Source organism: Mauremys mutica, chromosome 8 (assembly GCF_020497125.1).
Source record: "Mauremys mutica isolate MM-2020 ecotype Southern chromosome 8, ASM2049712v1, whole genome shotgun sequence".
In the NCBI taxonomy this organism is placed as follows: domain Eukaryota; kingdom Metazoa; phylum Chordata; order Testudines; family Geoemydidae; genus Mauremys; species Mauremys mutica.
The window spans coordinates 82,566,910-82,590,017 of NC_059079.1; the positions used below are offsets into that span (position 1 = coordinate 82,566,910).

A 23,108-nucleotide genomic window follows, 5' to 3' on the forward strand; every position below is an offset into this window, starting at 1 on the left:
CAGAGGAGAACATACAGCTTTTGAGTCTATTGTATAAAACTTATTTTAGATAGAGCAAACTCTACACTAGTTTTTATATACTAATAAATGGACGCACTTGCCCAGTGCTGAAGGTACAACACAACTTGTCACATTGTTTTGCTTCCAGCACAACTGAACGCAATGACTTCAAGCCTGCAATTAACTCAAGGGTCTCTCTTGCCATCACAACTCATAAGAACATCACCTCTTGGGTTATAAAGAGGCCCAAAGTCCCAAATGTAGAACTGTTCTCTAAATTCACCTGGTGATGATTCCTGACTAATTACATAAATAAACTAAAAGCAGGAGGAAACTGGACACTGACAAACTTCAAACTTTCCTCCTGTTTTTGCAGATAGCAGAAATATTTAACTTTATTTTCATGGCTGGCTGTTTCTCATCAACAGAGTGAATCTGTTTTGTATGGCTATTGATAATCACTTTTTACTGTCTTTTGAAGCATACTCAAAAATAAAATTGAAATTCAAGAAATTTGCTAATTGCACGAGCAAAGAATGGCAATTATATGTTTACCAGTCCTGGGGGTGGGGTGGGGTGGTGGTGGTGGTGCAATCAGGCAGTTGACAAAAATGTGTGTGCGCTTTTTTAAAAAAATGCAACTGAAATTATCGGGTTCACTTCTTAAAATGTGGCCTAATAAGTGGACATAATGAATTGTGTATATTCATTGATATCAGTGGAAATAGCAATATATCTTCTCTGCAGCCTTTCACAAAAGTAAAATTAAACTTCTACATAACGTGAATAAACTGTCTTAGTTCAGGAAAAAATAAATAAAACTCAGTAAAGCTTCCGCTTCAGAACTGCTCAGATGCATTTCAGCATTCCTTCAGCCATATAAAAATCTGGCCATGCAAGCTATCTGGAACTATTAATAGAATGAAGAGCAGGTGTCTGGACTTGAATTAGGAATAGAGTTGCCAGGTGTCTGGTTTTCGACCAGAATGCCTGGTCAAAAAGGGACACTGGCGGTTCCAGTCAGCACCACTGACCGGTTGGCGCAGCAGGGCTAAGGCAGGTTCCCTGCCTGCCGTGGCACCACACATCTCCCGGAAGCAGTGGCATGTCCCTCACTCCGGCTCCTAGGCGTAGTGGCAGCCAAGGGGCTCTTCACACAGCCCCTGCCCCAGCTCTGCAGCTCCCATTGGCTGGGAACTGCAGCCAATGGGAGCTGCAGGAGCAGCGCCTGTGGACGGCGCAGTGCAAAGAGCCACCTGGCCGTGCCTCCATGTAGGAGCTGGATGGAGGACATGCCACTGCTTCCGGGAGCTTCTTGAGGTAAGCGCCACCCCTGATACCCCTCCCACACCCCAACCCCCTGCCCCAGCCTTGATCCCCCCCTCCTGCCCTCCAAACCATTTGGTCCCAGCCCAGAGCCCCCTCCTGCACCTCAAATCCCTCATCCCCAGCCCCACCTCAGAGCCCACACCCCCAGCCAGAGCCCTCACCCCTCATGCCCCAGCCAGGATCCCCCTCGCACACCCTGAACTCCTCATTTCTGGCCCCTCCCTGGAACCCTCACCCTCAGCCCACAGCCTGTATCCCTTCCCACACCCAAACCCCCTGCCTCAGCCCGAAGCCCACTCCTATACTCCAAACCCTTTGGCTCCACCCCCCAGCCCAGAGCCCCCTCCTGTACCCCAACCTCCTCATCCCTGGCCACACCCCCAGCTGGAGCACTTGCCCCAGCCCAGTGAAAATGAGTCAGTCAGTGAGGGTAGAGAGAGCGAGCGATGGAGGGAGGAGGGGAATGGAATCAGCAGGGGGAAGAGTCCCAGAGAAGGGGCGGGGCAGGGTGTTCGGTTTTGTGCGAGTAGAAAGTTGGCAACCCTAATTAAGAACCCCAAAGTGGTAGCCACTAGAGCTAAATGAAAAGTTTCTAAAAGCCTGGCACTGATATCTGATGCCAGCTGTCTCACCAATTGGACAACAACCTTGAATAAGATGTCACTAGAACAAAGTCTGCTCAGAGATACACTAGCAGGAGTCGAGAAAAAAACCTCCGCTAAGTCAATGTACACCAATGTAAATGGGAGCAGTAGTCCGACTGTCTGTACAATGGTAGATAGAAACAGCTGCAGGCTTGGTAAAGGTAGGATGCAATAAATTAATTATGGCCCTGCCTCTAAAACTGAGTCAGTGATGGTAGAATGGCTCTGTTTGCGGTTTACATATCCAGTTGCAGAATTGGGTCCTATATCTGCACACCTGCCTGTAGGGCTCCTCCCCCGTAACTTTTTCAGTCGCTTTATTAACGTAACTTGTATTTCATTGGTTTCCCCAAATTATTTTTGTTCTGCTCCATGGCAAACGCTTTAAAAAATGTCCGCCAGTTTAACACTTGTAACAGAGCTGCTGGTGAATGTATAGCTTACCTGGAGTCCAGAGGAAGGGATATTAATAGAATTTGTATAATGTATGATACTAGACCCCATTTCTGCATCTAAAAGGTTTCATGTACTAGGTTATATAGACAGACCCACAGCTACACAATTTTCTTTCTCAAAACATTTCCACAATAGAGACAAATAATTCACGGGAGTTTTAGAGACTTTATTACGTATAAACAATTTAAACACTTTGCCATAAATTATCTTTGCCTGTCTCTATTCTTTGCTTAGCAGCAAATTAAAATTAATATAAAAACTCAATGAACAATTCATACATGTATATTACAAAAAAGTTCTTGTACCAAAGTTCTTAGCTTTTTTTTTTTTTTTTTTTAATTTTTTGTGGTGACCATAATGTGATTGTCTCAGTTTCTCGACCAAACAAACACACTAATAATTTTAAAATCTGAAACAGTGATTGTGCCTTCTGGCTGATGTATGTACAGGGTGATCTGAAGTGGTGCCCATTTGCAATAGTGTAACACAATGCCCACAGCTCTACTGGAACTGATACCAACAAACTACTGAATCTAAACAGACTACACCCTGTAACTGTGTTATACTGTCCACAATGGAATCTTCAAAGACAAACAGAGTATGAAATTTATTTGTAGTGATTATAGCCACCATTTTGAATTTAACTTTACACTCTGCCCTCTTTGAATAAATTAAACTTCAGGCCAGACAAATTCAGGGTCTGAGTGCAAGTGCAGGTTTGTTATTTTTTAAATAATCTTTTAATTTAGTATTTCCAGTGGTCTCTTGCTCGCATTCTCATTTTCCTCCAGTTATTACACACAAATCACCCCAAAGTCATGTTTTAAATGCACCTGTATCTTGATTTAAACGAAAACCTCTTGAATATTTATCAAACAAGCAGTGTGAATCATTTTTGTTTCATCAGCTGGTCTAGAGAAGGTGGCCCTCTTGAATTTCTTAAAGTTTGCTCACGTGTGAATGGAGTGAGGTAATATAATATGAGGCCTTTTTTCTATTTTTATTTCTTTTTTTTTCTTTAGACCCAGAACAAGTGGGTAATATTTTAGGGGTACTTTTTAATTTGTATGGTTAAAGTTATCAGTCTGGCTTTAGTCCACTTCAGGATGTGGTTTTTAATCACTTGAACAGTAGCATTTAACTCAAAAAATGTGAGCTTTCTTGCCACTTACTATCCCAAAGTAGCTCAGCCTAGTGCCCCCAGTTAGGTCTTCATCTCCTTAGGAGAGGAGATAACAGTTGTGACTACTGATTCATCCAGCAGAGGATGACAGCAGGTTAATTTGTTACCTCTTTCCCATTTCGTTCTGTCTTAAAAACTGGATGTTGCTGCTACTGTCTGCTAGCTCTGGGTACTGCTCCACTGGAAGTACATAGTATCCCTCGTAACCTTGAACCCTTCCTGTGCTCAAAAGCTGCTGCTTCTCTCCATCAGTCCATAGGCGGCTGCCCTCTTTGCCATCCCGTGCCTTCTGCTGCTCTTTGGCCCATGCTGATCCCAAGGCTCGCTGTCGAGCTTGGTCTAACACGCGTGCCTTTTCTTCATCCAGTGTGTCGGGGGTCAGTCCGTACCGTATGTTAAGTAGCAGGGTAGAATACTGGAATTCAATATTCGTAAACCTTCGAGTCCTTCCATTGATAAGGAGGGTTGGTTGGGAAACTGTGACGTTTACTCCGCTGTCCAATACCTTCCGCCCACTGGTCATCGCCAGGGTGACAAGGTCACTGTCAGACGAGCCAATCTTGACAAAGTAATGGGTATCCTTTCCCTCAATGCTGTAGTGCATCTTTTCCAGGTAGTAAGCATTGTTAAGCACAGAGGCAATTTTTCTGCTGTCTTCCGTGGCTATGCTGGAAATGCCAGTTGTTACGCGGCCTTCCTTCACAGCAAACATGATCCCTTTCCCAATAATGGGAGTAGTTGTTGCAAACCAGTGCCCAGCTTTCTCTCTAATATTGGCATGTAATCTTTTAGAGATGACCTGTCCCTCAAGGGCCATGAATGCTTGATTGTGTCTTTCTGTTGTCTGTTGGACTCCAGTAATTAGCTGCAAAAATAAACAAATAAGATATACACAGCCTGAAAATGCTGACTTCAGAGTCCCATTTTAAACCTTATTAAAAAGAACAATGAGAAATGGTGCTGTAAAAAACGATAAGCTATAGAACAGGGGCGGGCAAAATTTTTGGCCTGAGGGCCGCATCGGGTTTCAGAAATTGTATGGAGGGCCAGTTTGGGGAGGCTGTGCCTCCCTGAACAGGCAGGCGTGGCCTGGCCCCCGCCCCCTATCTGACCCCCCCTGCTTCTCACCCCTGATGGTTCTCTGGGATTCTTGCCCCATCCAACCCCCCCATTCCCTGATGGCCACCCCCAGATCCCTGCTCCCTGACCCTTGACTGCCCCCAGATCCCCCCGCCCCCCACCACCCCATCCAACACCCCCTCTCCTTCCTGACTGCCCCCCCGGAGCCTCTGTCCCATCCAACCACCCCTTCTCCCTGTCCCCTGACTGCCCCCAGAACCCCCACCCCTGACTGCCCCCAGCCACCCCATCCAACCCCTCCTCTCATTCCTGACTGCCCCCTCTGGGACCTCTGCCCCATCCAACCACCCCGTCTCCCTGACTGCCCCTGGAACCCCTGCCCCCATTCAACCCCCCTGTTCCCTGCTTCTGACTGCCCCGACCCCTATACACACCCCCAGCCCCTGACCACCCCCCGAACTCCCTTGCCCTCTATCCAACCTCCCTGCCCCCCTACTGTGCTGCCTGGAACATCAGTGGCTGGTGGCATGGCTGCACCATGACAGGCAGCCATGCCGCCCGGCTGGAGCCAGCCACGCACCGCGCAGCACAGAGCACCGGGTCAGGCCGGGCTCTGCAGCTGTGCTGCCCCAGGAGCTCACTGCCCCACCACCCAGAGCATTGCGCTAGTGGCGTAGTGAGCTGAGGCTGCGGCGGAGGTGGAACAGCGGGGAGGGGCTGGGGGCTAGCCTCCCGGACCAGGAGCTCAGGGGCCGGGGAGAACGGTCCCGCAGGCCGGATGTGGCCTGCGGGCCATAGTGTGCCCACCTCTGCTATAGAAGGTACCACTCAAACTGTTGTTGCTGGTGTATACACTGTACAGTGTTATGCAGTGAACCAACTAAAGAGAGCTGGATGAATGGACGGTAAGGTGGATAGAAAACTGGCTAGATGGTCGGGCTCAACGGGTAGTGATCAATGGTTCCATGTCTAGTTGGCTGCCGGTATCAAGTGGAGTGCCCCAAGGGTCGGTGCTGGGGCCGGTTTTGTTCAATATCTTCATTAACGATCTGGAGGATGGTGTGGACTGCACCCTTAGCAAGTTTGCAGACGACACTAAACTGGGAGGAGTGGTTGATACGCTGGAGGGTAGGGATAGGATACAGAGGGACCTAGACAAATTAGAGGATTGGGCCAAAAGAAATATGATGAGGTTCAACAAGGACAAGTGCAGAGTCCTGCACTTAGGACGGAAGAATCCCATGCACTGCTACAGACTAGGGACCGAATGGCTGGGCAGCAGTTCTGCAGAAAAGGACCTAGGGGTTACGGTGGATGAAAAGCTGAATATGAGTCAACAGTGTGCCCTTGTTGCCAAGAAGGCTAATGGCATTTTGGGTTGTATAAGTAGGGGCATTTCCAGCAGATCGAGGGACGTGATCATTCCCCTCTATTCAGCACTGGTGAGGCCTCATTTGGAGTACTGTGTTCAGTTTTGGGCCCCACACTACAAGAAGGATGTGGATAAATTGGAGAGAGTCCAGCGGAGGGCAACAAAAATGATTAGGGGGCTGGAGCACATGACTTATGAGGAGAGGCTGAGGGAACTGAGATTGTTTAGCCTGCAGAAGAGAAGAATGAGGGGGGATTTGATAACTGCTTTCAACTACCTGAAAGGGGGTTCCAAAGAGGATGGATCTAGACTGTTCTCAGTGGTAGAAGATGACAGAACAAGGAGTAATGGTCTCAAGTTGCAGAGGGGGAGGGTTAGGTTGGACATTAGGAAAAACTTTTTCACTAGTAGGGTGGTGAAGAAATGGAATGGGTTACCTAGGGAGGTGGTGGAATCTCCTTCCTTAGAGGTTTTTAAGGTCAGGCTTGACAAAGCCCTGGCTGGGATGATTTAGTTGGGTTTGGTCCTGCTTTGAGCAGGGGGTTGGACTAGATGACCTCCTGAGGTCCCTTCCAACCCTGAGATTCTATGATTCTATGATATACATATTGCAATTACCTAAACCAACATAAAAGACTCAATTTTCAAAGTACCATAGAATTGATTAATGTTAGATAAAAATACTTTTTGTGCATTTGTCTTTTCAGATACAGTATATGTATACAGATTTATCCATCTTGGTTATCTACACCATGACCATCACAAGAGTATTCAGGAGTCAATCAGCTAAAACTTTTAAAGAGGTTCTGTAGAACCAACGGAACCAATTTATTAACAGATTAGGTATATTTTCTGAACATTCTGACCTAGAAGATATAAGGGTAAAAATGTGCCATGTGCCTTAGGAACCTAAGTCACATTTTCAAAAGTGACTTAGGAGCCTAAGTCTTGTAGACTTTCGATGAGATATAGGCACCTCAGAGCTTAGGGTATGTCTATACTAGAATGCTACAGCAGCACAGCTGCGAGTTCTTCTATCACTGTAGTAAACCCGCCTCTCAAGAGAGGCAGTATGTAGGTGGATGGAAGAATTCTTTCATTGACCTAGAGGTGGATTAGGTCAGTTTTATGACGTCTCTCAAGGGGGTGAATATTTCACTTCCCTGAGCAATATAAGTTTTAGGTGTAGACCAGGCCAAAAATTAATTACTTTTGAAAATAGAACTTGGGCTCCTGATTTACTTAGATGCTTTTAAAATTTTATTCTAAGACTAGTGACATTACTATAAATGTGGAGTAACTCCACTGACTTCTGAGACTAGAAGTATGTGTGTGTGCGTGCGTGCGTGCGTGCGTGTGTGTGTGTGTGCGTGCGTGTGTGTGTGTGAGAGAGAGAGCATATGCCTTTCCTAATTGGGCAAAGAAGTAAACATCAGTTTACTTTTAATTTTAATTGCAACACCAAAACTTGCAACCCAAACCTGCCAAAAATTAAACCCCCAACAAACAAAAAATATGATTTTTTCCCCTATACAGTATTGTGAGTAAAACTGTTCTTTAATAGTACAGTAATTACAAACCACATTTTTATTGATATAAATAAAAGGCATAAGGATTATAATGATATAGATAGAACAGATGGTAAGTTACATGTTGAGATTTCCATTTGCTATTGTTAATCGAGTAACAACTCAAGGGTATATACAAAGAACTAATGATACTGCTATTATGGTAATAATCTAGGTTGGTAAGAAAGATGGCATGTTCAATACTACAAAAGCTGACTATACTGAATTTCATATCACTATAAAACAAATATTGTGCACTCTATTTATTGTAGAACCTTTGTCTATAGTCATAAAATGACACCCAAATACAATATAAGACCAACAAAATCTATTTAAGACACCAAGAACTTCAGCATACCTGTCCATTTTCACAGGCTTGACTCTCTGACAACTCATATGAAGGTGGCACAAAGTACATTTTTGCTCTAGGGAAACCAGGAATGATGTTGCTGAGCTGAAATCCAAACATCACCAACCAGCTCTTCACATCTAAAAATCAAAAGTAAATAAATGAGTGAAAAATGAAGGTGTGTAATGTGTATCTCATAGAATCTATGGCCTCAACTCTTGATTTCAAGTAGAGTTTGGCCTCTGAATTTCTAACCTGTTATTGCTTGGCAGCTCTCACAATTGTACTCTTCCAGAGTGAACTGATGCAAGAATGACTATTTTAAATACACTGTAAATAGCCACCAGTGACATATAACTAGGATAGTTAAGCACTGGAACAGGTTACCTACAGAGGTTGTGGAATCTCTGTGAAGTGAAGTTTTTAAGAACAGGTTAGACAAACTTCTGTCAGGGATGGTCTGGGTATATTTAATCCTGTCTCAGTGGATGGCTTAGATGACTTCTTGAGGTTCCTTCCAGCCCTCCATTTCTGATTCTGTATTAGCTCTCTGGTTACTCTTTCCATATTGTCATATGGAACTGACATCCAATATGTGAGTGACCTAAACATTTCCTACAGTTCACCATTGTTACCCATAGCTCTGTCACCTCCTGATTGGATTACTACAATGGGGCTATACTCTGTGTGATACTGGATTAATGCTTGTGAGAACGCTTGGAAACTTCCTCTGGCACAAAACATGGTTCCCCTCTTAGGCCCTACTCCGGCAAAGATTTAAGCAGGTGAGTAGTTCCATTCAAGTCAACTTCATAAAGTAAAACACATGCATAACTCTTTGCAGGATCAAGGCCTTACACAGTTATGTTTCACAGGGAGCATTCCTCCTCTGCTCCAATGTCAGTTTTTGTGAAGTCCAAGGTATTGTTTTTGCCCAAAAAAGCTCTATCTGATTTGGATCCTGACTACCAGATGATTCTGGTCTATTCTATATAGGTTCCTATCCTGCGCTCATCATAGTAGTATCTGAACATCTTCCAGCAGTGCATTAAGCAACATGACTTAAGTGGTTGAAAGAATTTTTCCAAAAGTATTCAAAATATTCAGTCTGCAAGTTTTGGAAAGGAATGGTGTCATAAATAGTTAGTTAAGGGTTAACACATAGTACTTGGTGAACACCTGACCTGAGGACCAATCAGGGAAGAGAATTTAAAATTCCTAGGAGGGAACTTTTTCTCTCTGTTCTTGTGTGTGTTGTTCTTAGCCGTTTGGAGTTACAAGGGTCCAGATGTTTTAATCAAGTCTTCTGCAAGTTTCCATCTTTCTGAACTAATTTCTTCTAGTCAAGATAGTGAGTATTAGAAAGGTACTTTGTGTCCTCATCTAATAATCCTATGTTTACAATTCTGTGTGGTTGTTATTGATTATTCTTAATTCTGCCTGTATTGTTTGTACTGAGAAGGAGGGAGGATTCTCTCCAGAAATTGATAAGGTTATACCCTATGAATGTCCAGCTTGGACTCATAGAGATTGTGTATTTTCTTGTTTTTCTTTTAATAAATTCTTTCTATAAAGATTTGATTAAATCCCTTCTACTGTGGATACAGGGGGAGGGGGCTAAGAAACTCTCTCTCGGTGGTGAGACAAGCTTGTCTCCGGGCAGAGAGGGGAGGGAGGAGACGGGGAGGTTTCTCCCTCTGTGAGTTGTTCTGTGTTTCCCCAGGGAACGTCTTTGGAAAGAGGAGGGGGAAAACAGGGGTGTCCCGGCCCACGTAAATTGACCGGGTGGTGGCAGCAAAAAGGAGACCTACCCTAGGATTTTAGGGTGGGGGGATACATGCTGGTCCTCAACTTGAAACCCCCCAGTTTCAAGTGAGGGTGAGACCATGACATGGTGCCAGAGGTGGGATTTTGGCTTTTGGATTATTCAAAAAATGTTGTGAACATTTTTATTGAAAATGTTTTTGATTTTTCCCTCATTCCTTTCTCTCTGAAAATGGGGAGGGAGAATGAAAACTTTTTGCTCTGAGGTTTCACTGAAAAAATTCAAAAATTTGTTTTTAATTGTTTGAAGTTAAGAAAAGCTTGATGAGCTTGAATCTGTTGACATCCAGGGCATATTACAATCTTGTTTTCCTAGTGTCTTTTAGAGGTGGGGTGGAATGAGCCATTACAAATCTAATTTTAGTGGGTGGAGAAGTTTTAAATGTGTAAGCTTAATTTTGTTTGTTCCTCTAGATACTGAAATAAATAACATTGTACAAAATTTCAGATTCTATCCCAGTTACATTAAAGAAATGTGTACAGATCTTCGATTATATTATACATTTTCCCTTCAGCTATATACAGCTTAGGACCATTATTCCTTTTTCTCATGGCTTCAGTTTGTTATCATATGGTAGAACATTACCTCCCAAACAATTTACTTTAGCTGTCCTCATTTGGCAATAAAGAGGAGGTTCTCTCTCATTCTAATAGTTCATTATTTTCTATTTCTAATGTTCTTCACAGGATGTTGTTACACAGCTGGAGAAATTCTTTTCTGCAGCAAAAAGCTGTCAGCAAATCAGCATCAGGTGTTAACTTTAAATATGTCTAGAGGGTGGTGTATGAAGGTTGTATGTATTTCTCACTTATGAAAATTAACTCTTTATATAACAACTTCTTTTCCAAGAACATTCTTTTAGCCCAGGGAATCCTATGATAACAGCACGTATCTGCATTAGCAATAAACCATTTTTTGGTGGAATTAAAAGTTCATACTGTACAAGCAATTAGTGTATCTTTTCTGAATTTCTTCTGTGGCTGCAAGAATGAAAATAAATATAACATCTTCTGAGTGCAATAAAATCTCTTAAAGTGAGACAGGATCCACTGGGTTTGGGGGCTTCTGAAGTTAATCACTAGAGGCCAAAGTGTGCAGTTATTAATTGAGCCAAACCCTAACGGACATTGATAGTTTTGTTCAATTAAGGACCACAGAATTAGACCCCAAGAATTCAAGATATTTTTGATCACTGATAATTTTTTTCCCAGTATCAAGAGCAAATACTAGTGTCTTCAGAATGCAAAATGACTGAACGGCAACTTGAGAAATTATGCATGCACAATGTAGTCATAGTCACAAAGAACTAATAGTCATAATATAACTTTTCTTGAAGTGCTGCCACTAAAACTGTGTTTTTTAAATCGTACCATTGTTTTTAATTACAACATGCTGCAGACTCACTTCTCAGAGAGTTTTTCCTGAATACATCTTAATTACCTTTCTTTTTAAAAAATGGTTTGCAGCTAGTTCAAGTACTATGTGATCCCACTAAGTGGCAAATTAGTAGTAATTGAGAGGAAGTTAGATGTGTCACCCAAACCCAGTACATGCAATCTAAACTGATTTATTGTCTCCACATCCTAACACTACAGATGTTCCTCAGTCTTCCAAGAGGAAACATTGTTTAAAACATTAAGGTTCTTTTCTTAAAGCAAGAGCTAAAAATAGGTTGGAGTTTAAAGGCAGAATTGGGAAAGTAAATAAATGTTTAATCAGTGCCACTCTTAGTAGTAAGTCATGTTGTGCCCATGGACAAAGTCAGTAGGTAATTCTGAGGATACTATTGAAGGGACAGGGCATTGGACTGGGGGTCAGGAGACCTGAGTCCTAATTCCTGACTCTGCCACTGACCTGCTAGATGACTTGGGACACTCAGTTTCATCTGTCTTCATCTTTCCCCTTTGCAAAGTGGGGATAATGGTACCGTCCGTTGCACAGCACTTTGAAATCTACATGAAAAGTGCTACATAAAAACTAAAGATTATTATTTATTATTAGTTGAAAATGATTCCCCTTTATTTAATAGTCATGTGTGCCTCCCTTTCATAGGTTCTTAATCTGGGGGTCACAACCAAGAGTCAGGGGTCAAGACTACGCTGTCCTTTTCATACTACCAAATGGGAAGATGGTCCTAGCTTGATGGGAGAAGGATTCTGCAGGTGGATGAGGAGATAGCCGAAGGAAAGTCCTGAAATGGAGAAGTTTGATCTATTTCTTTTTCCAACAAAAAATTCTAAACTTTAGAAATTTGCACTAAAACCTTTTAGTAAACAACCGCTAATGAGTTCTCACCTGTTACGTAATTCTTTAAATCAAGTTCATTGCTGAGAGGGTTGTTGCTCTTGAACATGTATAAGTTGAATGGAGCAGGCTCCTTACCGATATTTTTCCACATTGTGTAATCGGGCGATGTCCAACGCCCAGCTAGAACATCATAGTCTCTCTGAGTAAAATGAACCAGTTTGGTCAGAGGATCATACAGCCCTCCATGAAATCCAATGACCAATTGAAAGTCAGGGTTGGAATCATAATATATCTCTCCATATGCAGTGTACTGAAGCTGCTTGATCATGAGGCCATTAATACTGAATACTGCCAGTGGTGTACCTGTGTTATCGGAGGCAACATAGTATTCTTCTCCACTGCTGCTTTCCATTGCAAAGAGATGGCCTTGTAGATCATAGTATAGAGAAGTAATTTCTGAATTGGAATGATTGTAAACATGTGTCATTCTCGTTGGGTTGTGAAGGTCAGCATAAAAGTACTGAAGATGGTGCCCCAAGTTAGTCTTACAAGAAGCCCTTCGCCCTAACCCATCATAACGGTACTGAATACTCCATCCACTTGCTTTGTTGTAAGCTCTTGTTAAGAGACCTTTTGAGTTGTACTCAAATATATCTGAGCCTCGTTGACATAGGAACCCATCATCATCAATTTTGTACTGCATGTCACCCAGACGTGTAATCCTGTCTCTTAGATCATAGCGTAGTGGCATCAACCGTACGCTGTTCCCTGGATTCAAGAGATGAAGATTCCCATTCAGATCATAACTATAACGCCAGGTTGGTCTGTCATTTACTGCCACACTTTGGAGCTGCCCATCTCCATCATAATCATAGGTATATTTGGTTGTGTTGGCATAAGGTCCAAGCTTCAGTTCTCTCTTTGTTACTCTTCCCATGCTGTCATACTGGACTGTCATCCAATACATGAGTGATCTGAACATTTCATACTGAACTTCTTTAATGCGCCCATGGGTATCAAAGTGTTTACTCAGTGTCATCACCGCCGTAGTAATTATTTGATTTATATCATAATAAATGACTCCAAATTTGCCAAAATGCTCTACTTTGCCAGAGATCTCATCATAACGATACAGATCAACAGGAAGAGGAGTCTCACTTATTATAGGCTTGATGCTAGCAATCCGAAAGCTATTATCATGATAGGTGTAATCAAACCTTGCATTGACCATGCCTTCTTCAGAAAACCTGTAGATTTGTTTATCAACCAGTGGACCGATTTTACGGTACCGGATTGTGCAAGAAAAGCCACCACTCTGTAAGTTAACCATTTTCAGAACTCCAGTAGTTTCATCATATCCAAAAGTAACTGCAGTGCTATCATAAACAATTTCAGACAGCTTGGATAGTTTCCCATACTTGTAGAAGACTTGTCGACCAGTTCCTAAAAAAGATGTTTTCAAAATCCTCCCATCATCGCTGTAATCAAAAATCACTGAAGCATTGCTTTCAGGAGGGTTATAAATATTCCTAATGTAGCCAATAGATGTATGAGTGGACATGCTGTGCCGAGCAACACTAGGCATGGTGACAGAATGGAGACGGTCTGTGGAATCGTACTCAAAGATGTACTGCCGTTGGCTCTGAAGCAGTAGTACCATGGACTATTAAAAAAATAAAAAGACAAAGATTATATATTTTTACTGTCTTTCAGTTTCTTTCACTTTCTGAATTTATGGGGAAAAAGCACATTTTTAAATCAAATATTTATTGAATAGATTTCAGTGTTACAATAATAAAAATATAAATAAAATCCAAATACATCTAAGGTGCAATGCTGCCCAATAATATGAATATATTGCCAACATCTGGGATAAGTAAATTTTCCTCTTTGAGAAAAAGATCAATCCCGAGAAGGAAATGGAAGGAACATTGTATCAACCTCTTCCACTCTCTTCCTTTACTGTTTTGGGAAAAATGAGTTTAATGCCCTAATTTATATTTCCTCTGGCAGTTTTAATTTACACGGAATACTGTAAAACATGTGTGGAGAAGTTAGCAGAGAGAACTGTTCTAGCATATCTAAAACAATAGGCTGGGAGGGAGGGGGTTTAGGGAACATGGCATGCAGTGTTTTTAAGGATTAGATAAACTCTCAAGATCAAAGTGGTTTAAATTAGGTTAAATAGAAATGAATTACCATATTTTCACTTAATAAATAATGATTAGAGATGAGATATCTGGAGCTACTGGGATGTTCTGTCAGGCTTAGTCATGCATTTTAAAATAGTAAAATTCATCCTGTTAGTTCATGCTATTATATGGTGACCTATTCTATTTTATGGATATCTCAGAAGAACTGAACCATGAACAAAGTATTTCCTTTGATTAATTGAAAAACTAAAAAATTCACAGATCTGGCACAAAAGGCTTTTTAACTGTTGGAACACTAAGAATCCTATGTTATGTATATGTATGTATATATGAACATGTAATAGCAGTCTCTTTCCTGAACGTTCAAAAGACTTTAAGCACCTAAGTCCCTGTTTTAGGTGCCTAAGTCCCAGTTTGGGCACCACTACAATGTACAAAACTCCCACCTAATCCTGTAGGTGTATAAATGCATTTGACCCCTAAATTTTTGCAGTAAAAGGACATTAGAAGCCTATGCTTCTGCCTTTTTGCATGTGCACTGCTGGCTCCCTTCAGGCATCTGAGCACCTGTCTCCCATCAAAGCCCCAAAGCTATACTTAAACCAGGGGCAGACAGGCAATCGTGTGTGGCCCAATCCGGTGGGTGCCCTCTGAGCACATCTCTCATGCGAGTTCTGACAGAACAGCTGGGGCTGGTGGGGGGAGGAGGAAGAGCTCCCTCAGAACATTTAGCCCAGTAGTGAGGGCATTCTAATGGGGGGAGCGGGGTTCCATCAGTCTCTCCTTGAAGACTCCACATCCTTTCACCTGAGGGGGAGAAGGGGGCACAAACAGGGGGTTTCCCACAGCCCAGGTAAGTCTCCTAACCACTGGGCTAAAAGTTATGAGGTAGGTTTCCTCCCACCTCCAGCTTCTTGTATAAAGGCCTAACTCCAAACAAAGTTCCTGGTTGTGAATTGCTAACAGAGACAGGCCCCTCCCTGCAGCCCAGACTTCGGTGCCTGTCTCCATAAGAGGGGCACACATTCCTCTGGTCGGCATCTCCCATTAGCTAGTTTAGGCTGCACTTCACACCAAGCAACCTGGCTCTAATGTGCCTCTCTCTCTCCATTCACTGTACAGACAGCCTAGGCACCTTACACAGGCTTTGTGAATCCAGTGATTTTCTAGATGTCTAAAAGTTAGGTGCTGTGATGCTCAGCGTCACAACACCTAACACCTTTTGTGCCAATGCCTAACACCTTTTCAGCCTTTGTAACTATTGCTGTAGTTTAAATTAAGCCACTTACCTTTTCCAGGTACGTGTAACTCCACACTTTCCCATCAGCAAACATGCGGGATATGATTCGGCCTTGCTTATCTATATCTGTTCTTTCACTCATGGCACCGCGTTGAAGTCCAGCCAGTCGTCCATTGAAGAAATAAGAAACGTTGACAGCAGCAAGCCCACTGCTGGGTAGCCAAAGAAAAGGACGTCCTAGCTGATCATAAATTATTCTCAGTGTAAACTTCCGATGATCATCATATATTTTCTCTGTGCGGATGTTTCGGTCATAATCAATGGACAGCAAGTTCCTTCCATGGACCTATACAAATGGAAGAAGGCTGTGTTCAGTGAATTGATAAATCCTAGTCCATGCTAACTGCTATAGTGAAAATACTAATAAATTGAAAGGACAATTAAATTTCCCAGAATTTACTAAAAAAAATGCAGTGTTTTGCTGAGACATTTTACAATGCATCCTGGGCTAGCAGTAAGCTCTGAGCAACAGCCCCTGGGCTTGTTATAAGCTGTTAACATTTAGTAGATACCCACAGAGTACGCCCAGAAGTAATTTTTCAACTGCTTGCACTAGTAGTTCTCAACATTTTTTCATACCATGACCCCACAGTACACCAGGAAAGAGTTTTGAGGACTCCCCCTTCAATCTAGCCATATAAATAAGAGGGCTGCCATGACCGCTGTTGGAGTCACAACCCCCAAGTTGAGAATCCATGCGTCCAACATTTTCTCCTCCCCCCACTTTCAACAGAGAGGTTTTTCCTCAGAGATGCCAGCACACAGAATGTTTTTTGTTCAGTCCTTTTTGAGGCTTTGGGCTTTGATCCCACAAGGTGCTTGCTGAGCAAGCTGAACTCCCAGCATCTTGCAAGCTAAGGTCCCTAGCAAGCAATAAAAATCCCATAAATTTCTTTAAGCTGAGTAAATATATTTCATTTTCTCACTTTCTTTAGTAAGACTTTCAAAAAACAAACACAACACAGCATGAAAAGTTTCAGTCCCACAGGAAACGTTTTTGGAAAGTTGTGAGCATACGAGAACAAGGGGTTGTAAGAACTGAATATGTAACCTCAACTATAGTGTTCACTACTGCCAATGCTATAAGAAAGATAAAGCAGTATACTCACTGGAGGCCAAGCCACAGAAAATCCAGGCCAGCGCTGTAATCTAATAAAGCTTCTTAAGTAATTTAATTGTGAACGCACCATTAATAAAGTAGAAGTCTTTAAATTAGATATCTTTTGACAGCAAGGACTACTTAAGAAGTATTCATCTGTTCCTGGGAATTTGTTCTTCAGCTTATATTTTACAGTAGCTTTGATTAAGCAACATTTTCTCTTATCCAAATTTAAACTGCACATCAAACAATATGTAAATTAATCCTGAGCCTTCCTAGAGGACATAAAAGTTATTCTGAATTATTTTCACTGGCAGAGTAAGCCCAATTCCCATCCCACCCCACTCTGTAGGAATTCAGTTCTATAAAAAGCAATTTTAAAATTAATACAATTTTGTGTTCATAAGAAAATATTTTAAATAATTGTTCATTTTTCTCAGTCTGATATTTTCCAGTTAATAAAATTCAGCTCTTTTAACAAAGTTTTCATTTCCTTAGTAAGTCTTAGAAATTGCTCTTCATGTGGGATTCCCCACAGAAGGTTTTGCTATTGACAAATAGACTAGCTCTGATGTGAAGACAATAATAGTAGTTAAGAAAAAAACTTAGGAAAGGAAATGCTCCATCTTATTCCCTATTCAAGGTTTTAGTAGAAAGGAAATCTTGGAAGCAGAACTCAGCCAAAGAGGGCAAACTTTCAGAAGTGGCCACCATTTCTGTGAGTGCAAAATCTGTGTACATGTCAAATGTCCATGGAAACCCTGCACTTTAAGAGCTACTGGGGAAAATAGTGGGTATCTGATTATTATATTAAAGACATATGTCTGTACAATTAAAGGAAAATTCTAGCATAGCTCTGAAATTTCAATTCTTTCCAAAGTAACTAAATTATGAAAAAAACTTTCCTGGTGAATTCCTCAAATAAATTGGGCTAATAAATTCCTATTAGTCATATGTGTCTGTGAGGATTAGAGGGAATTTTAAATTATTTTTGTATATAATTATCCTAATTACAGGGTTTTTAAAAGTTTCCAAGATTTCTTTAAGATCTTTTCTCCTTCTAGACCTAAAATTACTAGATCATAAATTCTCCACTGCTATATGTGTTCTTGCATTGTGGGTTTCCATCAGTAAGTGGTGTTGCTATGCACAAACATACAAGAGCAACAAAATCCCATTGTCAACACTGAAACTTATGATCCTATAAAGCCAGTGGTGGGAGAACCACAAAGTTGCTGTCTGAACCTCTGGAGGTCCTCACCAAGCACCAAAACCTCATAACCAGCTCTTGCTCCTCTGTTGTCTTTATTTGTAGGAGGCATGGTGATCTCCTGCCTTCTTGGATGTTTTTTGTGTGGAGGGAGTGAGACGAAAACAATTGTTTGAAAATTCAGCTCTTTTAAGAGTTTTGCGTCTTTATAAACAGCTTGACGTTTTTGCCTCATCACAGCAGCTGTATCCTGCACCCTGCCTTTGCTAGTAAACTTGAGTTTAAGGGCTCTCTCCTTTTACTCAGAAGGAAGCTGAATCTACTTTACAAAGGTTACTAGGTTTTTGTCACAGTGAGTTGAAGTACCAGCTTTCTGAACAATTATACACCAGAATAGCTACACAAAAACATTACTCTGAGAATAAAGAAGCACCTGTTTGATAATTCAGTAACTTAGTTTTCATTTGTAAAATAAGTAACACCACAGAGTATAATTGCAATGTCATATTAATTATATAGAAACCCAAACAAAATGACTAACTCCCACTCCTTTGGGGAACGCTAATAACACTAATACAACTATCATGACTGAAGATTATCTAGCAAGCTATTTTTCTTTTGTTCTGCTACCTACACACACATCTGCTTCTTCTTTTTGCTGTTGCTGTGTAAGTCACAATAGGGAAGAGCCCTTCTAGACGTTGGTTAATGGTTCTTCCAGCAAAATTCACTTGAGTGATATTACAGTGTATACAAAAACAAAACAAAAACAAACAAACCCGAAAGTGTAATCTCTCTCTCTTTCTCTCTCTGGGTTCTGTATTAAATTGCCTGCATAACATTCAATACACTACTGATAATGTACCAGTAAACAATAATACCTGATGTAAATTGGTTAATATAAAAAAAATTACACATTTTCCTATATAGGCTTAATTATGGTTCTTTAATCCTGACCCCATACTAAGGGAGAGGTTTCCCTACAAGCAGTGGAGCTTTATGCTGGCATAGGCAAGAGCAGGGATAATGCCTCCACAGCCACTGTGGGGCGTATGCTCACTGGGGCCCTTGTTAAACCTTTAGAGAAGATGTAGCATGCTCTTGCCCCAGGTACGAGCTGGTGCTTGGGGGAGAGCTACATCCTCGCCCTACCATGACTTGTTCCTGCCATCAGCACTAATGGCCCCTTCTCTTTTCCACTCAGGGAGTGCTCAAAAATTCATAAGTCATGTGAACTTTGGGATAAACTACAGAGACAAAGCTCATATCTCTAATGGTGCAATGTTATGCTCAATAACACCCCATGACCCTGGCTGGGATAAACTACAGAATTACTAAGACAGTATTGTGCTACCATAATGCTGATGTGGTAAACTACAAGTGGATAGTTGCATGTTGAGCAGCAGGACTTTTCTGCCGAGCAGAATGTGGCTGTGTGAGGTTGTGATCACAATGCTGACAGCATACAACACACCAATAAAGTATGGATATACGATGTTGTACGACACCCATCACATAGTATCTGAGCACCAACAATCAGGGAATGACTGCATCTGATCTCTCAACTGAGAGGCCTCAAGAAAGAGTCTCTTGAATTTGAGACTGAAATGTACCTATGTCCCATACACAAAGCTGTTATCTCACTTCAGTCCTGGCTAATATTTACATGAGAAATTTCAAGAGGGAGATTTAATATTGAAAATAGTATTTACCTTAAGAAATTAATCACATACAAGGACAGACTCCTGCACTAACGCCTTTCACATGCCCCTGGTTCTGTGTCTCTGTCCCAAATTTGGGCCTCAGCTGAAAGAGGTGTGAGTGTTCAGATTGATCTGAAATACTCATGGAAGCTATAACTCATTATCTATTGCGCCCTCCATTCATGCTGATCTATCCCACACTGCTTCACCTCCCTGTCTACCTTGCATCCCACCTGCTCCCTCGCAATTTTCCAGTACAGTTGCTTTTATTTCATTCACTAAACAGTTTACAAAGGTGAATTAAAATAAATGAGATGCAAATAAATTCTATGCTTTCTCCCTCATTTTCAAATTGCATTTTCAGTCCACTCAACCTGCTATAATCTCATAGTAATTTCCATTTAAAAGAGCTAAATGGATATGTGATTATTGTTACAGGAACTAACACCAGACAATTAAATGTTGAGGTGTTGATAGATAAAGCTGTGTTTTGATTTGCATAAACATGATGGAAGAAAATCTAACTCTGGCAAGGATTCAGCTCTAAGATTTGTGCATTTAACTTCAGCTAATTACCACAAGTACCTCTATTAAGTTTTTAATATTTAGAGTAAGGATTATAGCCATTTTATTTTAGGGCCTCATTTATTTTTGTTTTGAAGACTAGTTAAAATGCAGAGCTGATTTATCTTAGAAAAGGAGTGATTACTACTTATAATCAACTTCTACAGTACAGCATGTCAAAAATCAATTACACAGTCCTGAAATCCAGTCATTAAGGATTTAGCTGCTAATCTCATTCCAGTTTTTGTCTTTTTTAAAAAATACAGGAGTATGCAACTCTGAAGATACAGACAGCATAAAGAAAACAGGGAGAACTACTGATAACTCAGCGCTGAGAATTTGCTAACCACTAAACATCAGGAGAATGTTAAAATGTAACATCTCCTGTCTTATTTCTCTCTGCAAATAACTAAACAGTTGATTTGGTGTATAATATCTAATGATAAGAACACTTTATGCAATTCCTTCAGGAGCTAGGTGAAACAATCTTGGAACTGTTAACAATTATCTTCAAGAACTCAGGGAGGACGAGTGAGGTCTCGGAGGACTGGACAACGGCAAACACAGTACTTATCTTTAAAATGGGGAACAAAGAGGACCTGGAGAATTATATACCGTATTTATCGGCGTATAACACGCACTTTTTTCCCCTGAAAATAGGGGGCAAATGATGTGTGCGTGTTATACGCCGATATAACCTTAACAGGGCCGGCTCTAGGATTTCTGCCGCCGCAGGCAGAAAAGAAAAGCGCCGCCCCCCCCCCCCAGCGGCGCGGAGCGGCACCCTAGCCCCTGCCCCACTCCCGAGCAGCGCAGCACTGCCCTAGCCCCCCCCCCTCCCCCGGGAGGCGGCCCGCAGCTGGCTACCGGTTGGTCTGGACGGTGGGGGGTGGCCGCTGCCCCCAGGAGAGCAGCGGAACAAGCTGAGGAGCGGCCCCTCCTCTGCAGCTGGGGCAGGGCCGCGCTACCAGCTCCGCCTGGTGGGGGGGCCCTTACTGCGGCAGAGCGGCGGGAGCTGGTAGCGCGGCCCTTCCCCAGCTGCAGAGGAGGGGCCGCTTCTCGGAGTGCACCGGCGGGGACAAGCGGAGGAGAAGCGGCCCCTCCTCTGCAGCCCGAGCAGGGCTGCGCTACCGGCTCCCGCCTTTCCGCGGTAAGCAACCCCCCCCAGGCGGAGCTGGTAGCGCGGCCCTTCCCCGGCTGCAGAGGAGGGGCCGCTTCTTGGTGTGCACCCGCGGGGACAAGCCGAGGAGCGGCCTGTCCTCTGCAGCCGGGGAAGAGCTCCCGCCACTCTTCCGGTAAGCGGGCACATACACGCCCGTCATTTCGCCGCCCCCTAAATGAGCTCTCTTTTATCTGACTCCCGAGCAGCGCGGCCCTAGCCCCCCCCCCAGCGGCCTGAGCCCCCGCCCTCTCCCCCCCCCCCCCAGCGGCGGGGCCTGAGCCCCGAGCCCCGGCCTGCGCGAGCCCCCACCTCCCGAGCGGCACGGCCCGGCCCTAGCCCCCTCCCGAGCGGCCCGGCCCGAGCTGCCTTAGCCCCCGCGCCCCTCCAGAGCGGCCCGAGACCCCGTCCTCCCTCCCTCCCCCGAGCGGCCCTGGCCCTAGCCCCTGCCCCCCTCCCGAGCGGCGTGGCCCGACCCTGCCCGAGCCCCCGTCCCCCTCCCGAGCGGCCCGGCCCGAGCCCCCCTCCCCGCTGGTGCCTGGAGCCGGCCCTGAACCTTAAGAAGCTTCAAAGTCCTTTATTTGAAATTTAAGTTTTTTTCCTGAAATTTCCCCCTTAAAATGAAGGTGCGTGTTATACGCCTGTGCGTGTTATACGCCGATAAATACGGTACCAGTCAGCCTAACTTTGATACCTCGAAAGATATTGGAACAAATTATTACACAATCAATTTATAAGCACCGAGAGGATAATAGCATTATAAGGAATAGCCAGCACAGATTTGTCAAGAACAAATCATGCCAAACAAAGATAATTTCTTTCTTTGACAGGGTTACTAGCCTAGTGGATAGGGAAGTAGTATGTGATATCTCTCGATTTTAGTAAGGCTTTTCACATTATCTCATATAACATCCTCATAAACAAACTAGGGAAATAATGCCTTGAAGAAATTATTGTAAGGTGGGTGCACAACTGTTTGAAAAACCATACTCAAAGAGTAATTATCAGTGGTTCACTGTCAAACTGGGAGGGTGTGTCTAGAAGGTCCCACCAGGTCAATATTGGGCCTGGCACTGTTCCATATTTTCATTAATGATTTGAATAGCAGAGGAGAGTATGCTTATAAAAATTGTGGATGACACCAAATTGAAAGGGGTTGCAAGCACTTTGGAGGACAGGATTAGAATTCAGAACAACCTTGACAAATTGAAGAATTGGTCTGAAATTAACAAGATGAAATTCAATAAAGAAAAGTGCAAAATACTTCACTTAGGATGAAAAAAATCAAATGCACATCTACAAATGGGGAATAACTGTCTAGATGGTAGTACTGCTGAAATGGATCTGGGGGTTATAGTGGCTCACAAATTGAACAAGAGTTGAAAATGTGATGTAGCTGCAAAAAAAGCTAATATTGTTCTGAAGTGTATCAATTGGAGTGTTGTATATAACACATGGGAGGTAACTGTCCTGCTCTACTTGGCACTGGTGAAGCCTCAACTGGAGTACTGTGTCCAATTCCAGATGCCATATTTTAGGAAAGATGTGGAGAAATTGGAAAAAGTCCAGAGGCAAGCAACAAAAGTGATAAAAGGTTTAGAAAGATTAAAAAAATGGGCATGTTTATTCTTGAGAAAAGACAACTGAGTGGGGACCAAATAACAATCTTCAAATATGTTAAGGAGTATTATAAAGAGGACTATGATCAATTGTTCTCCGTACCCACTGAAGGCAGGAGAAGAAGTAATCAGCTTAATCTACAACAAAGCAGATTTAGGTTAGATATTAGGAAAACTTTCTAACTGCAAAGGTACTTAAACTCTGGAACAGGCTTGCAAGGGAGGTTGTGGAATCCCTGTCTTTGGAG

The 23,108-nt window shown here is 42.7% G+C and overlaps 1 protein-coding gene across 1 annotated transcript in view; it reads right to left on the reverse strand.

Moving 5' to 3' along the window:
• Positions 1 to 2,585: 2,585 nt before the first annotated feature.
• The window catches only part of TENM2 (teneurin transmembrane protein 2), a 966,597-nt gene continuing 946,074 nt past the window's right edge, over positions 2,586 to 23,108 (reverse strand). The window contains exons 30-33 of the mRNA XM_045027903.1: positions 15,496 to 15,792; positions 12,102 to 13,716; positions 7,991 to 8,121; positions 2,586 to 4,477 (exon numbers count right to left, since the gene is read on the reverse strand). Of these exons, the coding sequence (XP_044883838.1) occupies positions 3,716 to 4,477; positions 7,991 to 8,121; positions 12,102 to 13,716; positions 15,496 to 15,792 (2,805 nt within the window). The 3' untranslated portion in view covers positions 2,586 to 3,715. The remainder of the gene's footprint in view (positions 4,478 to 7,990; positions 8,122 to 12,101; positions 13,717 to 15,495; positions 15,793 to 23,108) is intronic.